The following is a 23,144-nucleotide window of genomic DNA, read 5'->3' on the forward strand; positions in this document are numbered from 1 at the left end:
TGATCTTTTTATTATCCTCCATTTGAACGAGGAATAAGATATCAACTATCTATTCTAGTTTCAGAGAGACAAATGAAATAAACTAAAAGAAAATCCCAGTTTTTCAAAAGTCAAAACTACTCACGGCCTTCGAAAAAATTTGATCATTGATTTAAAACTTTCGATTTCTCTCTACTTTCTAGCATGCTAAAAATGCTCTATTATTTTTTTAAATACATAGATCTTATCCAGATTTGAATCTTTTTACAAAAGTTAACCCTTGAAACTCAAAAATTGGAGCTGGTAGAAAAAAAACAAATAGCAAATTTGGATTCAGCACCTTCAAACTAATCAAATTTAGCTCTTAAACCTTCGGCACCAAGGAAAAATGTCTTGTGTTTAATGCAATATTTTTTCAATTTGTTTGGTTGTTGAAACAAATCCCCTTTTTGACATTGATATTTTTCTGATATACTTCACTTAAAACACAAATATATTTTGAGGATGATACCATGCAATGTTGTATTGTATTGTAACTATTTTAAAGTGTCTAAACATACTCTCATTCAAAAGCTCTCATAAGTTCTTTAAAGTGTTATTAAAAAAAGTCTGTTTCAAAGATATTTTAAGTAAATTTTGAATGTAAATTTTTCAAATTTTCTTCAAATTTTTTGTCACGAGTCAGGTAAAAAATCAGTAAATTCAAAATTTTTGTAAATTTTTATAGGAATCGTTAAATTTTCAAGCTTTAATAAGTGAAACTAGAAGTTTTCTGGACTAATAATGACCACTAATTTGTATCCAAAAAAGTGAAATTTGAAAGATTAACTTTAAAAAATAGCTTACGGATGAGTTTTTTTTTCCCAAACTTCAAAACTTAAGATTTTCTTTCCACATATATTTTGACCTCTTAAATCTTACATAGAAATTCAAATAATAATTCTGAATATTGAATGTTGGGTTGAATTCCTTATCTCGGAACCCAAAATGAATTTTGGTTTCTTTTTGTAAATTTTCCCGGTTTTGGGTCTGAATTCCCGGTTTTTCCCGGTTTTCCCGGTTCGATTTTCAATTCTCTTTTTTTCCCGGTTTTCCCGGTTCTGTGGCCACCCTGTGATATGCTCTTTCAGCTGAACGCCGCTAAACAATTTATATTTGTGTTTCTGATTTGTCGATTAGAATTTTTTGCATTTTTTCTATCAAACAACTATCAAAATTTGAAAAAACTTCAAAGATAGTGCATAAAATTAGAGGTAATTTGTTTCGATACTAGAAGCGGCTTAAATTTTAAAAAAAGCTGCACTTTTCATTCTTTATCAATTGTGTCATTCAAATAACAATTTTTTTTCTAAAATTAGTAAATATTATGCCAATTCTACGGTACTTGTTTGTTTTTGAAGAATTAAACTGGCGACGATATTTTTAACGACTGAGATAGCGGTACGAACCCGGATTAGAGAGACTTGTCCTGATTAAAACTTAGGGATGATGTCATGGATCTGAGCATTTTGAATAATGGCGTCCAGCTTGAGACGTTCCTGCTTCACGCTAGCTAAGTAAGATATTTTTATCTTAAAAAAGGCTCACCTCAGCTTCCGTATCACATTCTGTGCTTAGAATTGCACCTTGATGCTGCCGTTGTTGTTGTTGTTGCTTCGACTGTGAGTTACTGTTAGTATTGATCCACTGACATTGGTCACCATTTTCCAAACCGTTCTTCGTTGACCTTCGGTGCCGTTTGTGCTGTTGATGTTGGCCACCCACCACAGTCCTTTCCCTACTGCCACTACTACTAGAGGTCGTCACCACGTTAGTAATTGGCTGCAGTCCGGCCGAGCTATTGGACGCATTCGTTACCGGGATCACAACAATCGGCGAACCACTCGCAACACTGGATTGGTTTGATTGTAGTTGTTGAAGCTGCCCACCGGTGATGATACTGATGCTGCTATTGGTTGGGTGTGTTGATACGTGCATATTATTTTGGACACTACTGATAAGATTGGTAGTTTGTTTTTTTCCTTTTTTCCGTGTGGGCTACTCAGAAAACTTTCTTCAACCACCACATGATTCGCGACGATTAGAACTAACAAAAAACAATTTCACTCATTTCATCGAAACAAAAAGCACACAATTTATTTCCCCATGCACATTATTATAAATTTTACTCTTCGGGTGCTCAATCCGATTGCACTCGGGCGTCGAAGCTGATGATTGCACATCTTTTCAGTGTAAACAGCTTTACAGGCAGCAAAAAAAAACACAAACACTTTTCGAAGCCGGTAAAATCCTTTCGGCGATAAGAGAGCAACCCCCGGGGTGGTACGATTTATTCACTGTTCTGGAAAGAGAAAAGAAATAGGGGAAAAAAGTTAATCAACAGCACTGACTTCGTGATCGGTTTTTATTCGTTAATGAATGTTCAAAAATCAGTGGAAAATTTGTTGAAATGTGAGCAGTAACTCAAGAATATTCTATAGCTCGGAGGTCTTGTACTGCAATCAGAATCTTTACGCAGCATAACGTAGGTAGCTGCCCGTAGTCATGCGCATAATTATTTTACATCACACTATTCATGTAAACAAAAGTACTATGCACATTTGCTCATGACATAGCCGTGGGATTTTGGGGGTTAAACCTTACCAAGGGTCAAGGAAAAGCAACCCAAGTAGTCTACTCTACACTAAAAATGTTGAATTCTTCATAAAATTTTTATGATTGAGTAAGGTTATTCAAGAGTAATAATCTTTACTCTGAACTGATGCGAAAATCTCAAAATCTTATCCAAGGTTTGGAATTCTGCTAAAGGATGTCCACGATGAAATTGCCACACACAAAATTGATTCGCAAAATTCGAGTTTTCATCCGATTGCCATCAAATTTTCAGGGATTGAAAAATAACTATTAAACTTCATTTCACCATTTTACTAGTAATTTGTTTACATACGCAAATATCCGCACCTTGGCCTTAACCCCGTTCATTCAAACCACGGATGCAGTAATTTTATTACACTTTTCTTTAGAGTGTAGATATTCTAACGTATGCTTACAGATCGAATCTAATCTAAAAAAGCATCCCTATAGAAAAATAAAAAAAAAAATTATGAGATGACTAAAAATAAAAACAAACAGTGTTGACAAAATTGGCATTGTACGAATTCCCCTATTTATCTCAAGGTGAAATGTAAGAGAAGCGAATCGTCTTGTCACAAGACTGTAAAAAATAAATTACAGTATGAAAGCTCATGGAATGGAAAACGGGTACAGAAATTACTCAAGCCACACGGAAAATAATAGAAAGGTAAAATTTACCGAGATAGCCAGGTGAACGCTCGTGGAAACCGAAAGGTAACTTCTACCTTTTCAAGCTGAAACTCACCTCACGCCTCACAGTGAGCTAAAGTTTATCTGAATCGAGCTGGAAAAAAGGAACAATTCGCCGAGAAAAGGTTGAATCCAAAAAAGGTAAATCTTACCTCGTAGCGTGGTTAAGTTGACCTGAATTGAACTGAATAAAAATGTACAATCCAAAAAAGGTAAAACTTACCTCGAAGTGAGGTGAAGTTGACCTGGATTGAGTTAAACAAAACGGTACAATTCAACTCGAAAAAAAGTATCTATTTGCCGAACCCGTTTATTGAGCTTCTAAGCTCTTTTGTCATTCTGGAAAAAGTTTTGCCACGTGCCCAATATGTGAAGATTGGAAAAGGATGGTAAGTGTTTTCTTAGATATTATTTAGTTGTGCTGGTTCTCGTCATAATACTTTGCTTTTGTCCCGGATTGGCCCACAGAGCTTCGAGGTGTATTCCACGTCATCCTCCAGATATCATTCCGGAAAAGCCAGAACTGAAAAGTCGAAAGGAGAAGGGCATAAATGTGTTAACGCAATGTACGAGGCCATCGTCGCTCGGAAGAACGCGAAGCCGATTTGCCACGAGTCTGGCGAAGAAATGCCTCAACAATAAAATCTATTTATCTCAAAAATGGATATTTACATTTTTGTATAAATTTTGTTTTGATATTAATTATTATTAAAGAAACCAACCAAACCATCTAGCATTTTATCTTTTAATCATACTATTTTGCTAGATGAATGCGAAAATGGTAAAATTTACCGAGAAATATGGGTGAAAAAAATCACCTCACTTCTCGCTAAAATTTTTTGTTTTCCGTGTAGGGATATCGTATAGGGTCAGGGGTGAGCAACGGGTTAGAACAAGGGTGGTCGGATTTACCGGTTTTTTTCAAATCCGGTATTTCGGTATTTTTAATTTATAAAACCGATAAAACCGGTAAAACCGGTATTTTTCAAAGTATATCGAATTCATGAAAAGGTTTCGACTAAATGCAGTAGTAATGGCATAAAATGCTCAGAATTTATAACGCAATAGATTTAGCAACACTTCCAATGGAAAAAGATGTTATTATGCTTTTAAATTATCCCGTTGTCATAAATTTATCATCATCCGTATGATAATCATAATATTTATCATATTCATTTTATTATTATGATTTTGCTGTGAGGTTGCGGAAATTCTAGAAGTTTCATATTATTTTCAACGAATGTTTTTCCTATACTTTATAAAACAGTATTCATATTTAAGAACAGATTTTACAGATTTAGTAAAAGTTTATATAGTCTTTCATAAAAATGTTATGAAATTGGATGTACAAAAAGATTTTTTATTAAGATACGCTCTTTGTTGCTATAATACTGTTGCAAATTTATTAACATTTTGTTACTGCTTTGTTTGGAAAAAGCAAATGCTTCAACAGTGTTTGAAATAAAAACAACTGAGTTCCATCAATTATCTTCAAAATATTGATAAGAAAAAATGATACAAACAGTCTAAAATGTATTTAAATGCTGACTCTATTGAAACATTTTATGTTATGGAACAAACTAGGAAGTTAAAATCAATTATCAATATTTTTGGATTTAAATTTCATGCTTGTGAAAGCCTGGCACCACTTAGAACGATTTTGATAAACTTGGCCTGTTTATAAATAAAACATTTTTGCAAATTTTACCAAATTTCAGCTTAGGGGAGATGAGGGCATAACGAGCACCCAGGGCATAATGAGCACTACTCTTTTCTACGAAAGTACGTATTTTCTTAAATAAATTTTCATGAGGATTTGTTTCGTACTTCCTATAGTATTAATTTTTCGCAAAAAAAGGAATCTCCTTATCATCTTTACAGAGATATTTAAAAAAACTAGCTTGGTTCTCAAGTTACGAAAATATTATAATTTTTGAGCACCACGAAATAAGCTCTTATTATCTTAAAATAACCTTGATCTATAATGTACGCACTGCAACATGATGTACACATTGTTTCTCAATTTTTACCATCATCAAATTTTTGATTTTTCACTTTTATCAATTTTAAAACACGCTTTTACTTAAATTTGTTGACAAGGGGCATATAGAGCACCATATTATCGAGGCATAATGAGCATTTTCTGCCGTAGAATCTAGCAGCGCATTAAAATTGATTTATAGCGCCACACCTTGACTAGTTTTCATCCGACGATCGGTGTCAGAGAGGTAATCAAAAGACTAGCGTTAGATTTCTGTGATTTTTTTCCATTTACAATTCATGATCGATTTTTTTATTGTTACATTATACGGCTAGTAGCATCATCCTCCGAACAAAGCACATAATGTATGAGAGTGCGTGAATTGTTTGTATTCTACAAACAGACCTAGATTATTTTGTTATTGCTTTGTTTGATGAATCTACGACTCACCTGACTTCATCGAATTGAATTCGCTACTAGATTCCCCGGCAGAAACCGCACATCTTGCCCTGATTAATAATGCTCATACTGCCTCAGGGGGGGTTCTCATTATGCCTCCACAGTGGTTGGTTTTCAGCTTTTGGCAAAGTTTTTTAAAATGCATTTTTTAACGTTTTCATCTAGTTTTTCACGTTTCAGCCCGTTAGGGAATAGGCTTTTCAAGTGTCTGAACACGAAACAATAATGTAACCTCCATATTATAGCTATTTTCTATGGTTAAATAACCGTTATCCTTAAGGTGGCCATTATGCCCCCATCTCCCCTACCAATGAAAAATTTAGTGATTATTGTGAAGCAATCATAAATTTCTTGTAAATAGCTGTATCTTTTCTTCAGTTGTTGTACACTTGTACAGTCTTTAAATGTTGTGGAGCGTTAGTTCGATATTTGAACTGAAATGTGTAAAGTTTCATGAAAAAAGATTTTATTAAAAAAATTCATCGACAAGTTTAAGCAATAATCTAATCTCACATGCAGTAAGGTTTATTGAGCTTGGCTTGTGAAGCTGATTGAACAAAATTTGAGTATTTGTACTCATAAATATTTGATTCAAAAAAAACATTTAGCTGTGTCAATTAAAGGACAATGCCAAAACATGATGAAAAATTTACCGGAAATACCGGTTTTTTACCGTCCCAAAAGTCGGTATTCCGGTATTGAGAAATTGGACGGTTTTACCGGTTTTACCGGTTTCGGTAAAACCGGTTAGACCACCCTATTAAACCCTTTTCTCGGAAAAACTCATTTTTGTTCGAACTGATGCTATACTATTCGTTATCACTTCAGTTTAAAAAAGGAATTATAGAGGTAAATCTCTACGAAAACTTTAAGTGAGAAAACCATATTTTTTGGAAATCACTGTCTTCCCAGCGATCGATGTTGAATCGTTTAAAACTTTTGTAGACTTGAAATCCATTTTTTGTTCCGTTTTTTAATATAAATTCCCGTATAAGATCATTGCATTGCTGCGTTAGACTGAGTCGATTTGGGGTCAATTTGAATTTCTCAAACCCCGGGGTATAAAAAACTTCGTTTTGGTTCAAAACTGATCCATGATTTTTTACAGAGTTTTTAAGTTAGTTTACATGAGTAAATTTGAACTTTGAGGTTTGTATGGGAAAATTGCTGCTTGTGCTCCGCGCAGTATTGCATGAAAAGTAGTTAAGCAATATCTCGCTAGCCACCCAGCAGTGATGTCAATTGAATTTATTGTTTATCAATGTCAAAATACATGTTAAACAACTTAAAAACTTTTTTGCCTTATAAAATACGAAATTACGGTCTTCAACAATGTTGTTCAACGGAAAATTTTCTTTAAAGAATTTATAAATTGGCAAAAAAATCACTATCGAGCTCGGTTCCACAGGAAAAATAAAAATTATGTTGATTTTTCAGTTCAAAATATTCAATTTTCCCATACAAACGTAAAAGTTCAAATTTGCTCATGTAAACGTTATTTAAAAATTCTGTAAAGAATCAGATTAAGTTTCGAACAAAAACAAAGCTTTTTGAACCCCAGGGTTTGAGAAATTCGAAAATGACTCCAAATCGACTCAGTCTATTGCTGCATGTTAAGCGATGTGATAAAAATCAAAGAAAAATCACAATTTTACAGATTTCTAAGAAAAGTTCGTGAAAGTTACAGTTTAAATTCTTCAGATTTTATATTAAGCCTATTAAGCTATTAAGCCTATCCCTTTTCTGAATGTCGATTGCCTATTTTCAAGTAAAATGACCCAATTTATTGATGGTCGGCATGATTTTTCAATGAAATTTCTAAAAAATAACATCACAGATAATCGTCACAAAATTTTGGGTCAAATCACAGAATAACAAATATTGTTTTAGATGCTTAGTCAAGCCAATAAGAAATCTGAAATCGTTCTCCCCGTCTGTATCATTTAAGAACTTAAAAAATCACTTATTCATCATAAAGTCATTATTTTCTTTTTTTTGCATTTGAGTTCTAACACAACAAGGCATTCTTCCGAATTAAATGAAATAATTCAATTTTGGAAAAAAAAATCTGCTGAATATATTTATCTATAATTTCATCTTTGCTTGCAACGAAAAAAAAAAAACGATCTCACTAACGGATTTAGAAATACCTGTGATCATCTGAAGCCTTGCGATTTTTTACTCTCGATCCGTTTCATGGATTTCTATTTTAAAGTGGTAGTTAAATAATTAAAAAAAATGTAATCAGAACCAAAAAAACTCAGTAACTATTACGTTTTACCAATGCATAAGATTGCATCTCGGCATTTACAAGAACATAAAAATTGCTTCATTTCTAGAAAAAGTTAACAATCTGAATGGTTTTGAGGCAAATGCAAAAACAAATAAATAAAGTGTATAAAGCTATGATCATTCAGAATCACAACAATTACAAACGTGTGAACTTTAAAAACTATTCAATTGATCGAAAAACATTCTATGAAGGGAATGAAGGTACTAATATGATAATGAATATAAAAATATAAAAAAATGTATCTTTGATTACAAAAATACTTTTGCTTTCTCATATCTCGCGTGAGCTTTCATTACGTCGTATGAGACATCTTTAGAATTTACAGAAAACTGCTGCAAAAGTTATCAAAACAACTTTAAAATTTGTATTTCACATATAGAATAGGTTGTCTAGGCAACAAATATCCCAAATGGAAAGAAATTGCGACTGGTTTATGTCAGTTTTTGTATTTTTTTTTCGTAATAAACTTTTTGTTTATATTTTGTTATATGGGACCTAATGAAAGTTCACACGAGATATAATCTTTTTTTTATATTTGCACACTTTTTTAGTCATGTATTGATGTATTAGTTTTACCACAGAAGCAGAACCTTTACAAAATTATTATATTTTACGCAAATTCACCTGTAAAAAACAATTGGAATATGATTGGAACCTTTTAATGAGTAGGCGTCTCGAAGAATTTGACCTCTCAAATACGGTTTTAATAAAAGTTTCTTTATTCATAAGAACACATCTGTCACATTGCGTAAAAACCAGTTGCACAAATTGTGATCAATGGAACTGCTCATTATTAGTTATTTGCTGGGGGTCTACTATTCAGGCAACAATGTTTGCCTGCCGGAGACGGATTTACTGCATAGTTTAGGGGTCTGCATTCAGTTATCCGTAATAACCATAGTCTTTTTACCCACATTTGAGATCAAAGGTCCCACTCCGATGCTTGGTTTGAACTTTGTAAACTGAGAACTATGTAGAGTGGCTCCTTATACTTCTTAACCATTTGAGCCTAAGAAAATTTCAGAAAAAATCAACAGTTCATGATTTTTTAAGTCGACAATGAAGATTTCCTTAGGTGATTGTGCATATTTATTTTTACTATGTATTTTTGCATTGTAAATATCTCCAACACACGTTATCCTAAAAATCTGAAAAAATAGGAAAGATAGTTCTTTTCATAACCAACTCAACGTTCCCAAAGTTTTGCATATCCGGACTTTAGGAATGTAGCTATCACCAAAATGAAGTTCCCGGATTCTAAATGATCATAGCATTACTAAATATTCCTGTTTCACATACATGTTTATAATATGTACTGCTATGAGCATTACATATTATTAATATGTTTCAATCACACGATTTAACTCTGATAATTTCCTGATTTCCTGCCCTTACATGGTCTGAACATTGGTACCTGGAACAATTCATGACCAAAGAAAAAAATCTGAATTTTTCTGGAACAAATGTCAGAAGCGTGAAAGTTTGGACACCTGACAAAAGATTTGGAAGATCTAAACCAAATCTGTAAAGAAGACGTAACTGGAAGGAGCCCGTGCGATTTGTGAAAATGAAAAAAAGAGCGCAATCATGGAGTAGTGCACGTTTGAACTCACTATGCCCAAAGTGAATGTCAACTTTCCTTTGGGTGCAGATTGATATTTTGAAAACCTGCTATTCAAAAGACTTAGTAAGGCAAACTTTTAATGAGTTCGGGTTGCTCAATATTGAACAGAAATAAATTTAAAGAATAACATATGCGTTTTATGATTGTTCATAAAAAAGCACAGTAATGTTCAAAGTTTGATTATCGAACTATGTTTTCTGCCCAGCTTAAAGATATACCTATGTATAGATAGACATATAAGAGTATCAAAATTGTTTGCTGCAAACAATGTTCATCTTGCTATTTTTAGACACTTTAATAATACCTTGAATGAAAGCTTTAATTCACTGAAGTACTGTCTATCTTTTTCTAGTGCACTAGTTAGTAGGGAAAATTCGGGATAACCGGAATTTAAAATCTTCCATGAAATGAACCTGAATTGAGCTGCTGTCCCATTGATGTCAGAGGTACCCGAATGCCAGGTGGGATCAATTTGTCTCGGAACAAGTGCGCGGTAGGGTTTATTGAGAACATACATAGATGTATATTTTTGCATGTAGTAGCCAGCTACAACATGTACTAAGTAGGTAGTACTGGATCAACATCATTATCGAAATCATCAGCATTGACGAGATAGTTTTCGGAAAAAAGTACGTCTCCAAGCTCAGCTGAGCTCAGAGGGGCAATGCCAGGCTAGGTCGTCGGAATCTACTGAAGCGTGTGATAGCCAATGGAAATATGAGAGATGAAAAAACCCTCTGCCTCTTCCAGGGCTTAACAAGAGACCTACGCTCAATGGAGGTGGCGACGGCGTCGTCGAGAGGGAAAAACGCATGCCGCCATGCCGTGGTCCTCGTCGTCTCGTTGCTGTTTTGATGCAAATTACATTGACATTGTGCAGCGCCGAGCCGGGTTTTCTCTGTTCTCTTTGTATTTTGTATACTTATATGCAACTGTGAGTCGCATAACAACCAACGGGGTGTGTGCTATATAGTTAGTAGACGAAACGGCAGCGACGACGACGCTGCCATGGCGTGGCGCTCTGACTTGGTAACTGCATAATCCGCGCGCCGCGAAACGCGAACTGATTTCCAAAGGCAATTCTTGGACCCGGGACACGCCAGTACGCCTCTACTAAACGCGATTCAGCTGTAGGTTTTTTTTCTGCTGTCTCCATGTTTATGGTACGGCGGGCTTAGTTGTCCTATTTCCGCACCAGCAATCAGAGCTGGAAGCTAGTAGTAGCAACGCTGAAGACGAAGAAGAAGCGGCAAGCAGCGTTTGACCCTTGCGGAATGCTATGACAGCTTTTGTGCCAATTAGAGCACTTCGCCGCGATGCATTTGCATATGCTAATCGTGAACCTTTGAAGGAGCGGATAAGCTAGAAGGGAACGAAGCGAGGGAGTGACCGAGCAAGAGAGAGCCTAATAAGTGAGTCATTTTTCCGATTACGACTGACTACGCCAGAGTGGAGGAGCACCTGACGTGAGGTACCGTTAGAGTTACTTTCCCAGTTTGTAATTGAGTAGCTATTGTTGGGTGGAACATCGTAAATCGGAGACGCAACCTGATCCCAAACCAAACAAATGATCATTCGGATGCACTCTCGGCAGCCGGTAAATAGCAGCAAGTGACTTAGTCATCGGCAGTCACAAGTTGCGGTTTTACCACGATTAATGATGGTTAGTGAGAGGCTAACAATAACCGCCGTGTGTTCGGGGAAATGTTCTCTAAACGTGTTCTTAATTGCATTAGGTAGCTGATCACTTACATTTGTACGTTCGAGTTTAACCTTAAATATAATAGTAGCAAAGCAGTTTGATTGGTGCCTATAATTGTTTTCTGACGTTTATTAGGTCTTCTAAAACCTCTTAAAAAAGGAAGTCCAAAAAAAAAGACGCCATCTCAAAATACTTGCAACGTTTGCATACAATCCCTACAAATATCTTTATAACTATAATATCTCATAATTTTAACTATAATATCTCATAATTTTAACTATAATATCTCATAATTTAATGTGACTTTTTTTTAAAGATTTTAGCTGTTCACTTATAACTCTCCAAACTTTGCTGATGAACTTTACATGACAAACGCGAATAGGGTCATCGTTATAACGTTCAAACGATGTAAACTTGTTCGGCGTTTTCAGTCTCCAGATATTAAACAAAAGAATGCTTGTAGGTATTACATTCGAAATTTCGGCATACTATTTTCCCTTTATCAAGGAATCTAACCTCTGGAATTGAAGTACATAAAACAATATTTAAAAACCAAGTTCGGTTAACTTGATCTTTAAATTATAATGTCGTTCTTTTGAGCCACTATGAAAATTTCAGTTTTTCTAGAATCTGAATAAATTTGTATAAAAAACTGTATAGTTTGTATAGAAATATGTAGAAAATACATCCAAACATAATATCAAATCAGCTTGTCAACTTGGAAAGGGATTTGTCTTACAAAACTTAAAATCATCTCATTGACGGTAAATATTCAGTTATTTTATAAGTGTAGTTATATTTTTCTGTACAAATCCAAAGACAAGTTCAAGAAAAGTTGCTTTTTAAATAACTTTAGCAGTGTCCTAGTCATTTGAACTAAAGATTCGTGAAAATAAAGAAAATCTTGAATAAGACAGGGCTAAGCTTTAATCGTTTGAATGTAAAGGTCGCGTTACACCTGTGGTGAAAATGAAAATGACAAATCTTATTAACTCAAGAAAAGCTTATATTAGCTTTGTAACATGGTGGAATCGATGAGGAATAGTTAAAAGCTGAATTTGGAACTGATCAGTTCAACTTCTTAAAAATGTTTTCATTTCAATTCCCCCAATATGAGAAAATTTCAGCGGTGAAAATCGGGAGAATCGAAATGAAAACATTTTTAAGAGGCTTTGAACACTGAGACTAGTTCAAAATTAATCTTTTAACTATTCATCATCATTGTTACAAATCCAACTTATGTCTTGTTTTTTGAGTACATTCAGGTTTTTAATGCGGAATGAAATCCATCGTTAACATAGAACTTGTAAAATTTTCACTCAAAAATATCAAATAGAAGTCGTGTTAAGGCCCATCTACACTTCACATGAAAATGAACGCGAAAAATCTTATTTTGTCAATAACTTCACAACGCGATGAAACTAGGTTTTGTAACACAGTGGAATCGATGGGTAATGGTCGAAAGATAAAATTCTAGCCGGACTCGTTCCTTGAAGCCGGATAAAACTGTTTTTATTCCGATTTCCCGTGATAAAATTTCCGCGGTGAAAACCGGAGGAATCGAAATAAAGAGTTCTAGAAGGTTTTAAGGAACAAATCCGACTGGAATTTCAACTTTCAACCATTCTCCATGGATTCCACCATGTTACACATGTTAGTTGTTCGCATTTTTGAATTATTGATAAAATAAGATAATTTCGTGTTCATTTTCACTTGAACTGTAAACCGGGCTTTAGAAATAATGAGCAAAATCAAACCGCGTTATTGGCGTAATTGGCGCAATTTTTCATTTTCATGTTCACCTGAGGTGTACCGCGATCTTAGGATATTATTTTGTATCAGGATAAAGACTTTAGATTTCGACATAATTTTTACATAAGACGTACCTCGCGTGAAAGTTTAACGTAGGAAGAATTAAAAATAAAACACTTGCGATATAAAGCTTTTATAAACGCCAATTTAAATGAAATATACAATAACAACAACAACAACAACTACAACTTTAAAAACAATATCTTTTTCTGGTGATTATAATTATATGAAACATGTATACCGAACACTGAAGCTCTATAGCTGACGTTAGAGCAGAATTGGAGCTAGATTTTAGTGCGGAGAGTGAAAATATGAGATATCTGAAATTTGCACCGCAATAATTTAAAAAATCGATTCAAACCTCGTGACCGCAATAATTTAAAAAATCGATTCAAACCTCGTGAACGAAAATAAGCGTTTATGAGGTGCGAATCACTTTGACATTAAAAAAGTATTTTAAAAATATTTTTGAAATTTCAGGAAAAAATTTCAAACATGACAATTTTCCGGTGAGGTGCCGAAATTCCCGGTTTCCCGGTGACGCGATGAAATTCCAAACTTTTTCCTGGTATTCTCGGTTCGCTACCAACCCTGGGCGATGTAACTTTACAATGGCATTTGTTGATATTTACGGTTTCGGATCCGTCGAAATCCTTCTTCCAGCAGAAGAATTCTGCTGCTTCATCTCGCTGAACCAAAACATGATTTGTTTTGGTTCTCCACATGCTTTGTGTCCAATTCGAATCGAGAACAATGGATCAATGATTTCTGATGACAGGTGATGCTGGTAAACGCGGTTCAAATGTTTACATCATCACACGGTTAAGCGAGACTACTTAAATTGGATTAGTGGTTACACAAAAACGTTGCCAGATATTCTGGGTAAGAATAACAAAGTACGCATTGAGAAATGAGTATTTTCTCGGTTAGGGAATATAAGAAGTGGAAAGTGACAATTAACTATCGCTCATTAAAATAGTTGTATTCTAATGACCTCACAGACGAAACTGAATAAAGATAACTCTATTCCTTTTTTTGTGAATTTGCATAAACCATTTAAATTAAGTAAAAAGACTTGTTCCAATTATTTACAAGTTAAAACATATTAAAGTACAAGATTTTTTAATACTGCGTAGGTTCTACAGTGAGCGAAATAAGAATAGCACCACTATGTGTTTTGCTTGTAAAAATATGAATGATTGAAAATTACGAAAATTTTCTCCCACAGTTTGTTCTGAATTGCGTAACGGATAAATCAAGCATAAGTAGACTTTTTTTGGACGTAGCAATTGGCGTTGAGGACCAAAAATGTGAAAAAAGGGTGCGAAATAAGAATAGCACCACTTGAGTTTTTTTCAATAAGAACAAGATTATTTCTAAAAATTTACTGTGTAAAAGTGAATAATAATGCTTGTACGAATTATTTGAATAGATAACTGCATTTTAAGGAGTTTTCCAGAATTCCAAAGGTTTTCAAAGGTATTAAAAAGGGGGTTTAAAGAGATGCTCCTTTAGCGTTAAGGAATTTGATATTTGAGCTATAAAACTTTATTAAACTGCTTTATTTCTTCATGAACATTCATAAGTGTGATGCAAAATGATGAAATATAAATTTGAGGCTCAGTTAAAATCGAAAAAGCAGGTTGGAATTCAAAAATACTAATTTTTTTAATAATCAAACACTATTTCTCTAGTTTTAAGTCATAGATGGCAGCACTATCTTGCCATTTAAACAAATTCATGCCTATTTTTGAATATCCGGGATTAATTAAGGCGTGCTGGATGATTTTGGTCAAGAAATAAATACATGCACCTTGTGAACGCTTTGGAAAATCTAAGATCACTAAATCAAAAAAAAATAAGAATTGCATAAATGTCACTAAAAGTGAATTTTTTTGACCGATTATCAGAATAAAGTTATACTTTGCGATGAAACTTGATGGACCAGACGGCTAGCAGTATTCTGGGTATTATTTGCAATTTAATCGGAAGTTGAGATGAGCAGGAAATTTGGCGGTTGTACGTTTTTGTGTTGGTGATTCTTTTGCAAGTCCAGAAAAGCTTTCTGCAGCGTGAACTTCCACAAAACTGTGCTGCGAAAATACCTCAGCCTAAATAAACCTGCAAAATCAATATTGAGACTAAATTTAGTTTTAACTGCAAGATAGTGCTGCCATCTACGACTTGAAACTGGAAAAAAGTGTGGTTTACTTAACAAAATCAAAGTTTTTTTATTTCCAACCTATTTTTTTCTAATTCAAAGTTAATCTCGAATGTTTGCTTCATCATTTCACATCATTTCAGTGAAGAAAGTGAGTAGTTTGGAAAAGAATTACAGCTCAAATATCAAATTCCTCAACGCTAGAGGAGCATCTCTTTAAGCCCCCTTTTAATACCTTTGAAAACCTTTGGAATTCTGGAAAACTCCTTAAAATGCAGTTATCTATTCAAATAATTCGTAGAAGCATTATCATTCACTTTTACACAGTAATTTTTCAGAAATAACCTTCGTTTTGTTGAAAAACTCAAGTGGTGCTATTCTTATTTCGCACCCTTTTTTCACATTTTTGGTCCTCAACGCCAATTGCTACGTCCAAATAAAGTAAACTTATGCTTGATTTATCCGTTAAGCAATTCAGAACAAACTGTGGAAGAAAATTTTCGTAATTTTCAATCATGCATATTTTTACAAGCAAAACACATCGTGGTGCTATTCTTATTTCGCTCACTGTAGTAGGTTACGGCAGTACAGAAACTTTATTGTCGATTGTATCCCAGGAGCCCGAAAACATTTACCCAGAATAATTTTTCCCCAGAATGACAAATACTCGAAATCAAACCCCATTCCCCAGAATTTTTTTCCCTGAATGCACCATTTACCAGAATTTTTTTCCCCAAAATGGACCATATCCCAGAATGGACTTTTTCCCAGAATTCTTTCTCCCCAGAATGGAACATTTCCTAGAATGCCACAAAACCTGTAGTGTAAAGAAATATTTGCTAATACGCGACCAACAACTTAACCAGCTTTTTAAATATTTTTCCTTAATCAATCTTAATTATAAGTTTTAATTTTTTTTATAATTACATGTATTAGTTTTAGCATTAGTATAAATAGTTTTTTGATTATTTAATTCCTTTTTTTCTAAGTAGATCTCTTAAAAGGAAACTTCTTTTCCACTGAGATTCACTTTTTGTGTTATTTGCATTACGTAAAGTTACTGTTGATACTTATGGTTTTTCGGATACTCTAAATATTCGTTCTGGCCATTCGAACGAATCCGATGGAACGCTCCTCCGTTCCTGTCTGGGTAAAAACCAAAACCACATTGGTTTGTTTTGGTTTCTCTTTCCCTTTTGGTCGGTTAATTCGCATACTGAGAACAATAGCGTTTTGACAACCAATGATGATGACAACAATAAAAATGTTGTCATCATACACGATCAACTTAGCCATCACAGCATGTGGTTCAGAGTAACCCAGCAGTGTTGGCAGTTTATTCTGAGAGGATATCTCAGAATCCGATAGGAAATAAGAACTGATTCTGAGTTTGGGAATCAGTAAGTTTTAAGCAACAAGATGATAATCGCTAAAGAATTAAGTTATTGTATATATATGTGTATATATGTGATCTGTTGATCAGAATAAATAAATAAATAAATAAATAAATAAATAAGGACTTGACGAAGGAAATAAATGATGTTTAACTCAATTCCAACACAAACCTGCGTTGTTTACTCATACTTCAACAGTTACATTATCTCGCACATTAAATTAAAAAAAAAAATGAGTTTTCGGCATGAGTAAATTTTGAACGCGATCTTAATTTTTTCTCTCTTAGCTGCCAGACGAGCCGAGAACTGATGAGTCCATTACCAGAAGGCTCAATTTGAGTTTTTTTGGTGTGGGGGAGTGTGGCGGGCCCTTTAGGAAAGAGAAAAAAAGTAGTTTTGTTTACCCCTCTAGTTTAATCTAGTTTATTTTTTACTTACAATTGTTTGACCATTGTTTATTTTCGGTGCAAAAAAGAGATTTATCTATTGTCGAACTTTGGTGTCTTTAGATTAAGGTTACCAGAATTTTTTCAGCACATATCCGGGCAAATTTTCTCAAAGCCCAGAAATCACTCAACAAAAATCAACAAAAATAAAATTGAAAAAAAAAAATATTTTTTCTCATCAAAACTCAACGACAGATTTTGAATCGTATTTTAGACTTCCAATAAACTTTTCATGGTTATTTTTGTAAAATTAGCTAAAAAAAAATTCGACTTGGAGGTGTTTGTGGTTTTTTTTTTGTTTGATTTACCAAATTAAGTTAATAAATCCGGGTATTTTTCAATTAAATTTAAACTTTAGATGAAAGTTGGATAGTAAATTGGGCTATACAATGGTATTTTTTTGCAGAATATTGGGTGATGCAGACGGTACTTATAGACATTTGAAGCATATTTTAAAATTTTCATATAAAAGGTCATTAATTTTTTTTTTAATATTTTCTTAGACAGCTGATGGAATTTCAATGCGATTTGATGTGATATTTTATGATTTCCGTTAAAAAATAACAGTGTTATGTACCTTTGAAATGTGGTTTTATTTTATTTACAAAAAAAATCTAACTCGAAAATGAAAATGTTAGAAATCTGCAAAAGATACATGTGTTTGGTAAAAATGAATCAAATTTTAATTTTGGGGAAGATCGCAAACCCGTAAGATAATAAAAACAAGGCAAGTTGGAGCCCTTTCTACCAGAATGGCGCTGATCGGATCGAAGCTCTACAACGACGGTTTATGCGATATGCTCTACGCCATTTGAACTGGTCTGACCCGTTCCACCTTCCAAGCTACGAGAACCGCTGCAACCTCATTAGCCTAGACACGCTACAAGCCCGCCGAGCAGCTACACGGGCCTTGTTTGTCTCCGATATCCTGACATCGAAAATTGACTGCCCTTCGCTATTGGAATCAATCAACATTAGTGTCAGACCTCAAGGACTACGGAACCGGAATTTATAGCTCTACACTCCCCTTCGTCAAAACAACTACGGGACAAATAGTGCATTGATCGGCGTGATCAAGACTTTCAACCGTTACTCTGAACATTTTGATTTCGGTACATCGAGGGATTCCTTTAGAAGAAAAATTTTAATAGCGTTTAGGTCAAGGTAGTTTGTGTAAACTTTTTTTTATAATTTTAATTATTTTGTTTTGTATCCATTTAATCATTGGGATCAACATGTGATCCGTTGATTTGTTACCAAATAAACAAATAAACAAATAAACAAATCCCCTATCGTCACCGTGTATATTTGGTCCATCCTTTATTCGACGTTTCGTCAACCATTGACCGAATAACATGGCCTTATAACCGAAAACAGTCGCGCAATGGATAGTTTTCAAGTCTAAACAATTGGGCTAGTGTCCAGAGAAATTTGTCCAACTTCAGATAGTAATTGCGTTTAACATTTTTTTGATAGAGACGGGTAGAGGATTAGATGATAATTTTTTTAGAACCATATTCACACATAGATACTTGTTGTTACTCCCAGGATTCTTGCAATAATATTGAACAGTGTATTTATAATTATAATTAAGGAAAAAATATAATTTTCCCCGAATTATTGTATTGACAAATTTTGAATTGTTATGAAAATTCTTATTCTCATCCATTGAAGGAAGAATTACAAGGTCCAACAACACGGGGCATTGAATATCTTAGCGTCTATGCTCCCAACGAATGTACATATATAAAATAAACACGGGATAGTGTCCACGTTTCTCTCCTGTGTTCCAGTTGACTTTGCGTCAAATACTGCAAAGTGGGCATGTCGAGTCGTAATAGGTAGTAAAGGTACTTTTGCTACCCACCGAGAGATGCTGACAAGATCTGGCTATATGTGTGCCATAAGTATTGTTACGTATAGAAAAGCAGCGGCTAGACCAGCCAAGGCAAGGTACTCTAAGAGTACGGAACCTCAGGGCCGGCTGGCTACTGGGTAACCAAGGACTTTACGGATAAAATACAGAAATCGGAAATTTCATGTTGATTGTGGTTTTATTGATGTTTTTATGTGGCGTGTTGTCTGTGTGTATAAAACAATGTTCTGTGTCTTGTGTAGCGTGTATTTGGCTCACTAACCGTGATGTGCTGCTGCTGCTGTGTAGCGACGTCGCGGTTCCGGAATTCCAGTTCCGGAAGCAGGAGGACCGTCGATTTAAGGGCGTATCGACGGGGTGCCGAAACCGTCGGCGCCAGCGGGCGTTGCTGGACTCGGTCGTTGCAGGCGTCTTCCTTCGTTGGCTATTAATCGGCCTGCCCACGAGAGTGCCCCGTATCCGGACAGGCCGAGAAGGGAAGTCCTCCTTAATAATTAGGGATCCGCAGAACCCGAGGACGAAGATGATGATCCTTTACGTTTTAGGCGCAAGACCACAAAGGGTCTGCGGGCCGACCCGTGCCGAAGACACACCGGTATTCGGGTGAATTCCGTGGACGTTCACAAACACTATACAGGACACGACTTCACACACGGACGCCTGATTCAGAAGAGAAACCGAAATATGGAAGCAAGCTTCCTTTTCGACTTTTTCATTTTATTTTCCACATGATCCTCCTTTTCCTCCATTGACAGCAGCTTGCAGCATATGTAGCCTACTGTGGTGCTATCTTGGTGTCAGACTGAACAAGGAACAGTATAAGCGTACTATTTTGTAATCCAAAGATTAACCGCTTTAGGTGATAGAACCTGTGAAAAATGATTCGAAATCTTCTAACCACCTATTATTTAGAAAAAAAAATCTTGTGATGTTCTTACTATAAATAAAATATAACTTTTACTTTTAATTCGAAAAAAAAAAAACAAAATAATTATAAATATTTGATTATTTTCATAAAACTTGGTCAATAAAATGTTCCAGTGGAAACCTCTTCTCTTCGTACATAATTAACACAGTTAAAACCGACATAATTAGTACTAATACACTTCTAACACTGCCACTGCTAAGCATCGGATAAGAATTTTCATTCTTACTATGTTAGTCATTGTTAGTTTTATCGTTTCTAGAAATAGCATTCTGACATAAACGGCCAGGAAAAGAGAGTCAAAAAGAGAAAAATAACATAACCAAATGAAGCAAGTTCAGAGGATTGTTCCTCTACCTATTCCTGAGCCGGACCGAGATCGACAGAATTTTTATAGTTAAGAACTTTTGGAGACGCGAATGGGGAAAAGCCAGAAATAAAGATTGTAGGTACGTGCGAACTCCTCAAGTTAGGCCTTAACATTCAGTCAGAGTTCCATTGCGCTATAGATAGACCTGTGTTGTGTTGAAGGAAGGAGATTCACCTTCTTCGCGCTCGCTCGCGTTTTGCTGCCACCCCGGGAGTAAGAATGGAGAAAAGGCGGCACAGCAGGCAGCGTCTCGTGAAAGGAAGGAACAAGTTTTGTTGAATGAATTTTTTCTTTCGTTTTTCGCCTTTCGCTCCACTGCTGCTGCTGCTTCATAAGATATCTGTGGCATTGGTTGGTACGTGTGTGTACGTGATGAGCGAGACGACGAACGATTCCACGAAAAACTCGACTTCAAGTATAGGTACCTACTACATATACTACACACAAAACTATACCAAGAATAGCAACAATTCTCGAGTTTATTTATCGGAAGAGTTGTAGAATAGCAAAATGTGTGGAACGAGCACTCTGGTTGGCAGCAACAAGCGATTCTGGCATAGGTACTTGTTTTTTTTTGCTTCATTGGGTGTACTTTCCACAGGAAGATTATATGTTCTATTTTATTTTCGTATTATCTCCTTACAATGTAATCCCGTTACCATAACAGCACAATTAGGTGAGACTAGATTAGGTATAAACAACTTCAAGATATTTTCATTACGTTGTCATACAATTTTATGGTTTTATTTAATGCAATTTTTAACAGATTAAACAATAAAAGAAGACTATTACAGCAAAATCTTGTATATTATAGAATGTATTGTAATATTATTCATGATATTTTTAAAAGACACACATCGTCTTATACGATTGAGGCCTTACAGACTGAATAAACGTAGGAAACTTAAGATTAACATTCAACACCCAGTACTGAGATGGGAATCAAACCCATATCTCAGTGCACCTGCGACTACCGTCTCACTACGGTAGCCACTCGACCGGAGGCGTGTTTATATTCTCTAGTAACAATTCAAGTTTTACAGAGGGACATTAGACCAAGTTTGAGTTTGATAAAAGTTATTTTTTGTTATTGTCTTCGTAATGCATTCCCACGACTTTGGTTGGCACGTTTTATTTCCCCCCTGGCATGAAATGTGCGTCAAACCAGGAAAAAAAAATCATTCGAACCAATTTTTGCACAAGTTCAATGAGAACAATTGGTTCGATTCAAAGTAGAACTTTGGCGAAATACCAAGCATACTTCAGTTGTTTGCTTGCACTTGGAACAAGTGTTTTGTAGGAATGTGTTTATTTAGGTTTAGATTTCATTGAATAGTGGTAGGTTTTGATAGGAGATGTTAGAGATTGAATCAATGCACAGTGGTCCAAAATGCGAAAAACGTGATCGTTGCTTATAACTTTTTTAGGTCACATTTTAGCATATCGGTGTCTTCGGAGAAGTTTGTCAGTAAAATAAGCTCTATAATAAAAAACTATTATTTTTCTGATTAATCCCCCTACAAGTGAGATAAAATTTCTAACTTCTCTGTTATAGGTTTTAGCTCTTTGGTGTCTTCGACAAACTTGTTGAAAATCAAATTTCCTACAACTTTGTCTCAGATGCCAAGTTTCTAAATTAATTATTATCCGAGATATCGGCCAAATAAGAAACTTAACCTCTAAAAATCAGTTTTTTAATAATAACTTTTTCCAGTAAATTTTAAGTTTAATAAAATGTTCCACAAAGTTGTTTGTTTTACTAAAATACACCACTTTGTTGAACATTTCAAGTTTGTAAAATGTGATACTGCAGAGCTATGATAAAAAGATTACCGAAAATAGGGCTTTTTCACGCCTTATTTTACAAACACCGGGCAACATCGGGCAGCCCGCTTTAGATGCAAAATGAAGTCGAAGATTTCGTCTACAAGATGCAGGTAAAATCGTCAGTATCCACTTGTATCCAAGCGAGATACATCAATTTTACTTTTCCATGTTTGCATTAAAAACAACGATTTCTATGAAAGCACATACAGCGCATTCTATTACGTGTGTTTTTTTCTAGTTTTTCCCTGCGCGATGTCAGAAGCAAAGGTTTGGAAGCGCATTTGTATTATTAGTACAGGTTATTGTGTGTTCAATTGAAAAAGATATCCTCTACAAGCTGGAGATGCTAATAATACAAATGCGCTTCCAAACCTTTGCTTCTGAAATCGCGCAGGGAAAAACTAGAAAAAAACACACGTAGTAGAATGCGCTGTATGTGCTTTCATAGAAATCGTTGTTTTTAATGCTAACATGGAAAAGTAAAATTGATGTATCTCGCTTGGATACAAGTGGATACTGACAATTTTACCTGCATCTTGTAGACGAAATCTTCGATTTCATTTTTCATCTAAAGCGGGCAGCCCGATGTTGCCCGGTGTTTGTAAAATAAGGCGTGAAAAAGCCCTATTTTCGGTAATCTTTTTATCATAGCTCTGCAGTATCACATTTTACAAACTTGAAATGTTCAACAAAATGGTGTATTTTAGTAAAACAAACAACTTTGTGGAACACTTTATTAAACTTAAAATTTACTGAAAAAAGTTATTATTAAAAAACTGATTTTTAGAGGTTAAGTTTCTTATTTGACCGATATCTCGGATAATAATTATTTTAGAAACTTGGCATCTGAGACAAAGTTGTAGGAAATTTGATTTTCAACAAGTTTGTCGAAGACACCAAAGAGCTAAAACCTATAACAGAGAAGTTAGAAATTTTATCTCACTTGTAGGGGGATTAATCAGAAAAATAAT

At 34.8% G+C, this 23,144-nt stretch overlaps 1 protein-coding gene across 9 annotated transcripts in view; it reads right to left on the reverse strand.

Moving 5' to 3' along the window:
* The window catches only part of LOC129756823 (putative transcription factor capicua), a 230,443-nt gene that overhangs the window by 74,891 nt on the left and 132,408 nt on the right, over positions 1-23,144 (reverse strand). For all 9 annotated transcript variants that reach the window (XM_055753847.1, XM_055753848.1, XM_055753851.1 and 6 more), the window contains exon 2: positions 1,567-2,320. In XM_055753847.1, coding sequence (XP_055609822.1) covers positions 1,567-1,956 — 390 coding nt within the window. In that variant the 5' untranslated portion in view covers positions 1,957-2,320. The remainder of the gene's footprint in view (positions 1-1,566; positions 2,321-23,144) is intronic.

The sequence above is a fragment of the Uranotaenia lowii genome, chromosome 3, assembly GCF_029784155.1.
Source record: "Uranotaenia lowii strain MFRU-FL chromosome 3, ASM2978415v1, whole genome shotgun sequence".
Classification (NCBI taxonomy): Eukaryota; Metazoa; Arthropoda; class Insecta; order Diptera; family Culicidae; genus Uranotaenia; species Uranotaenia lowii.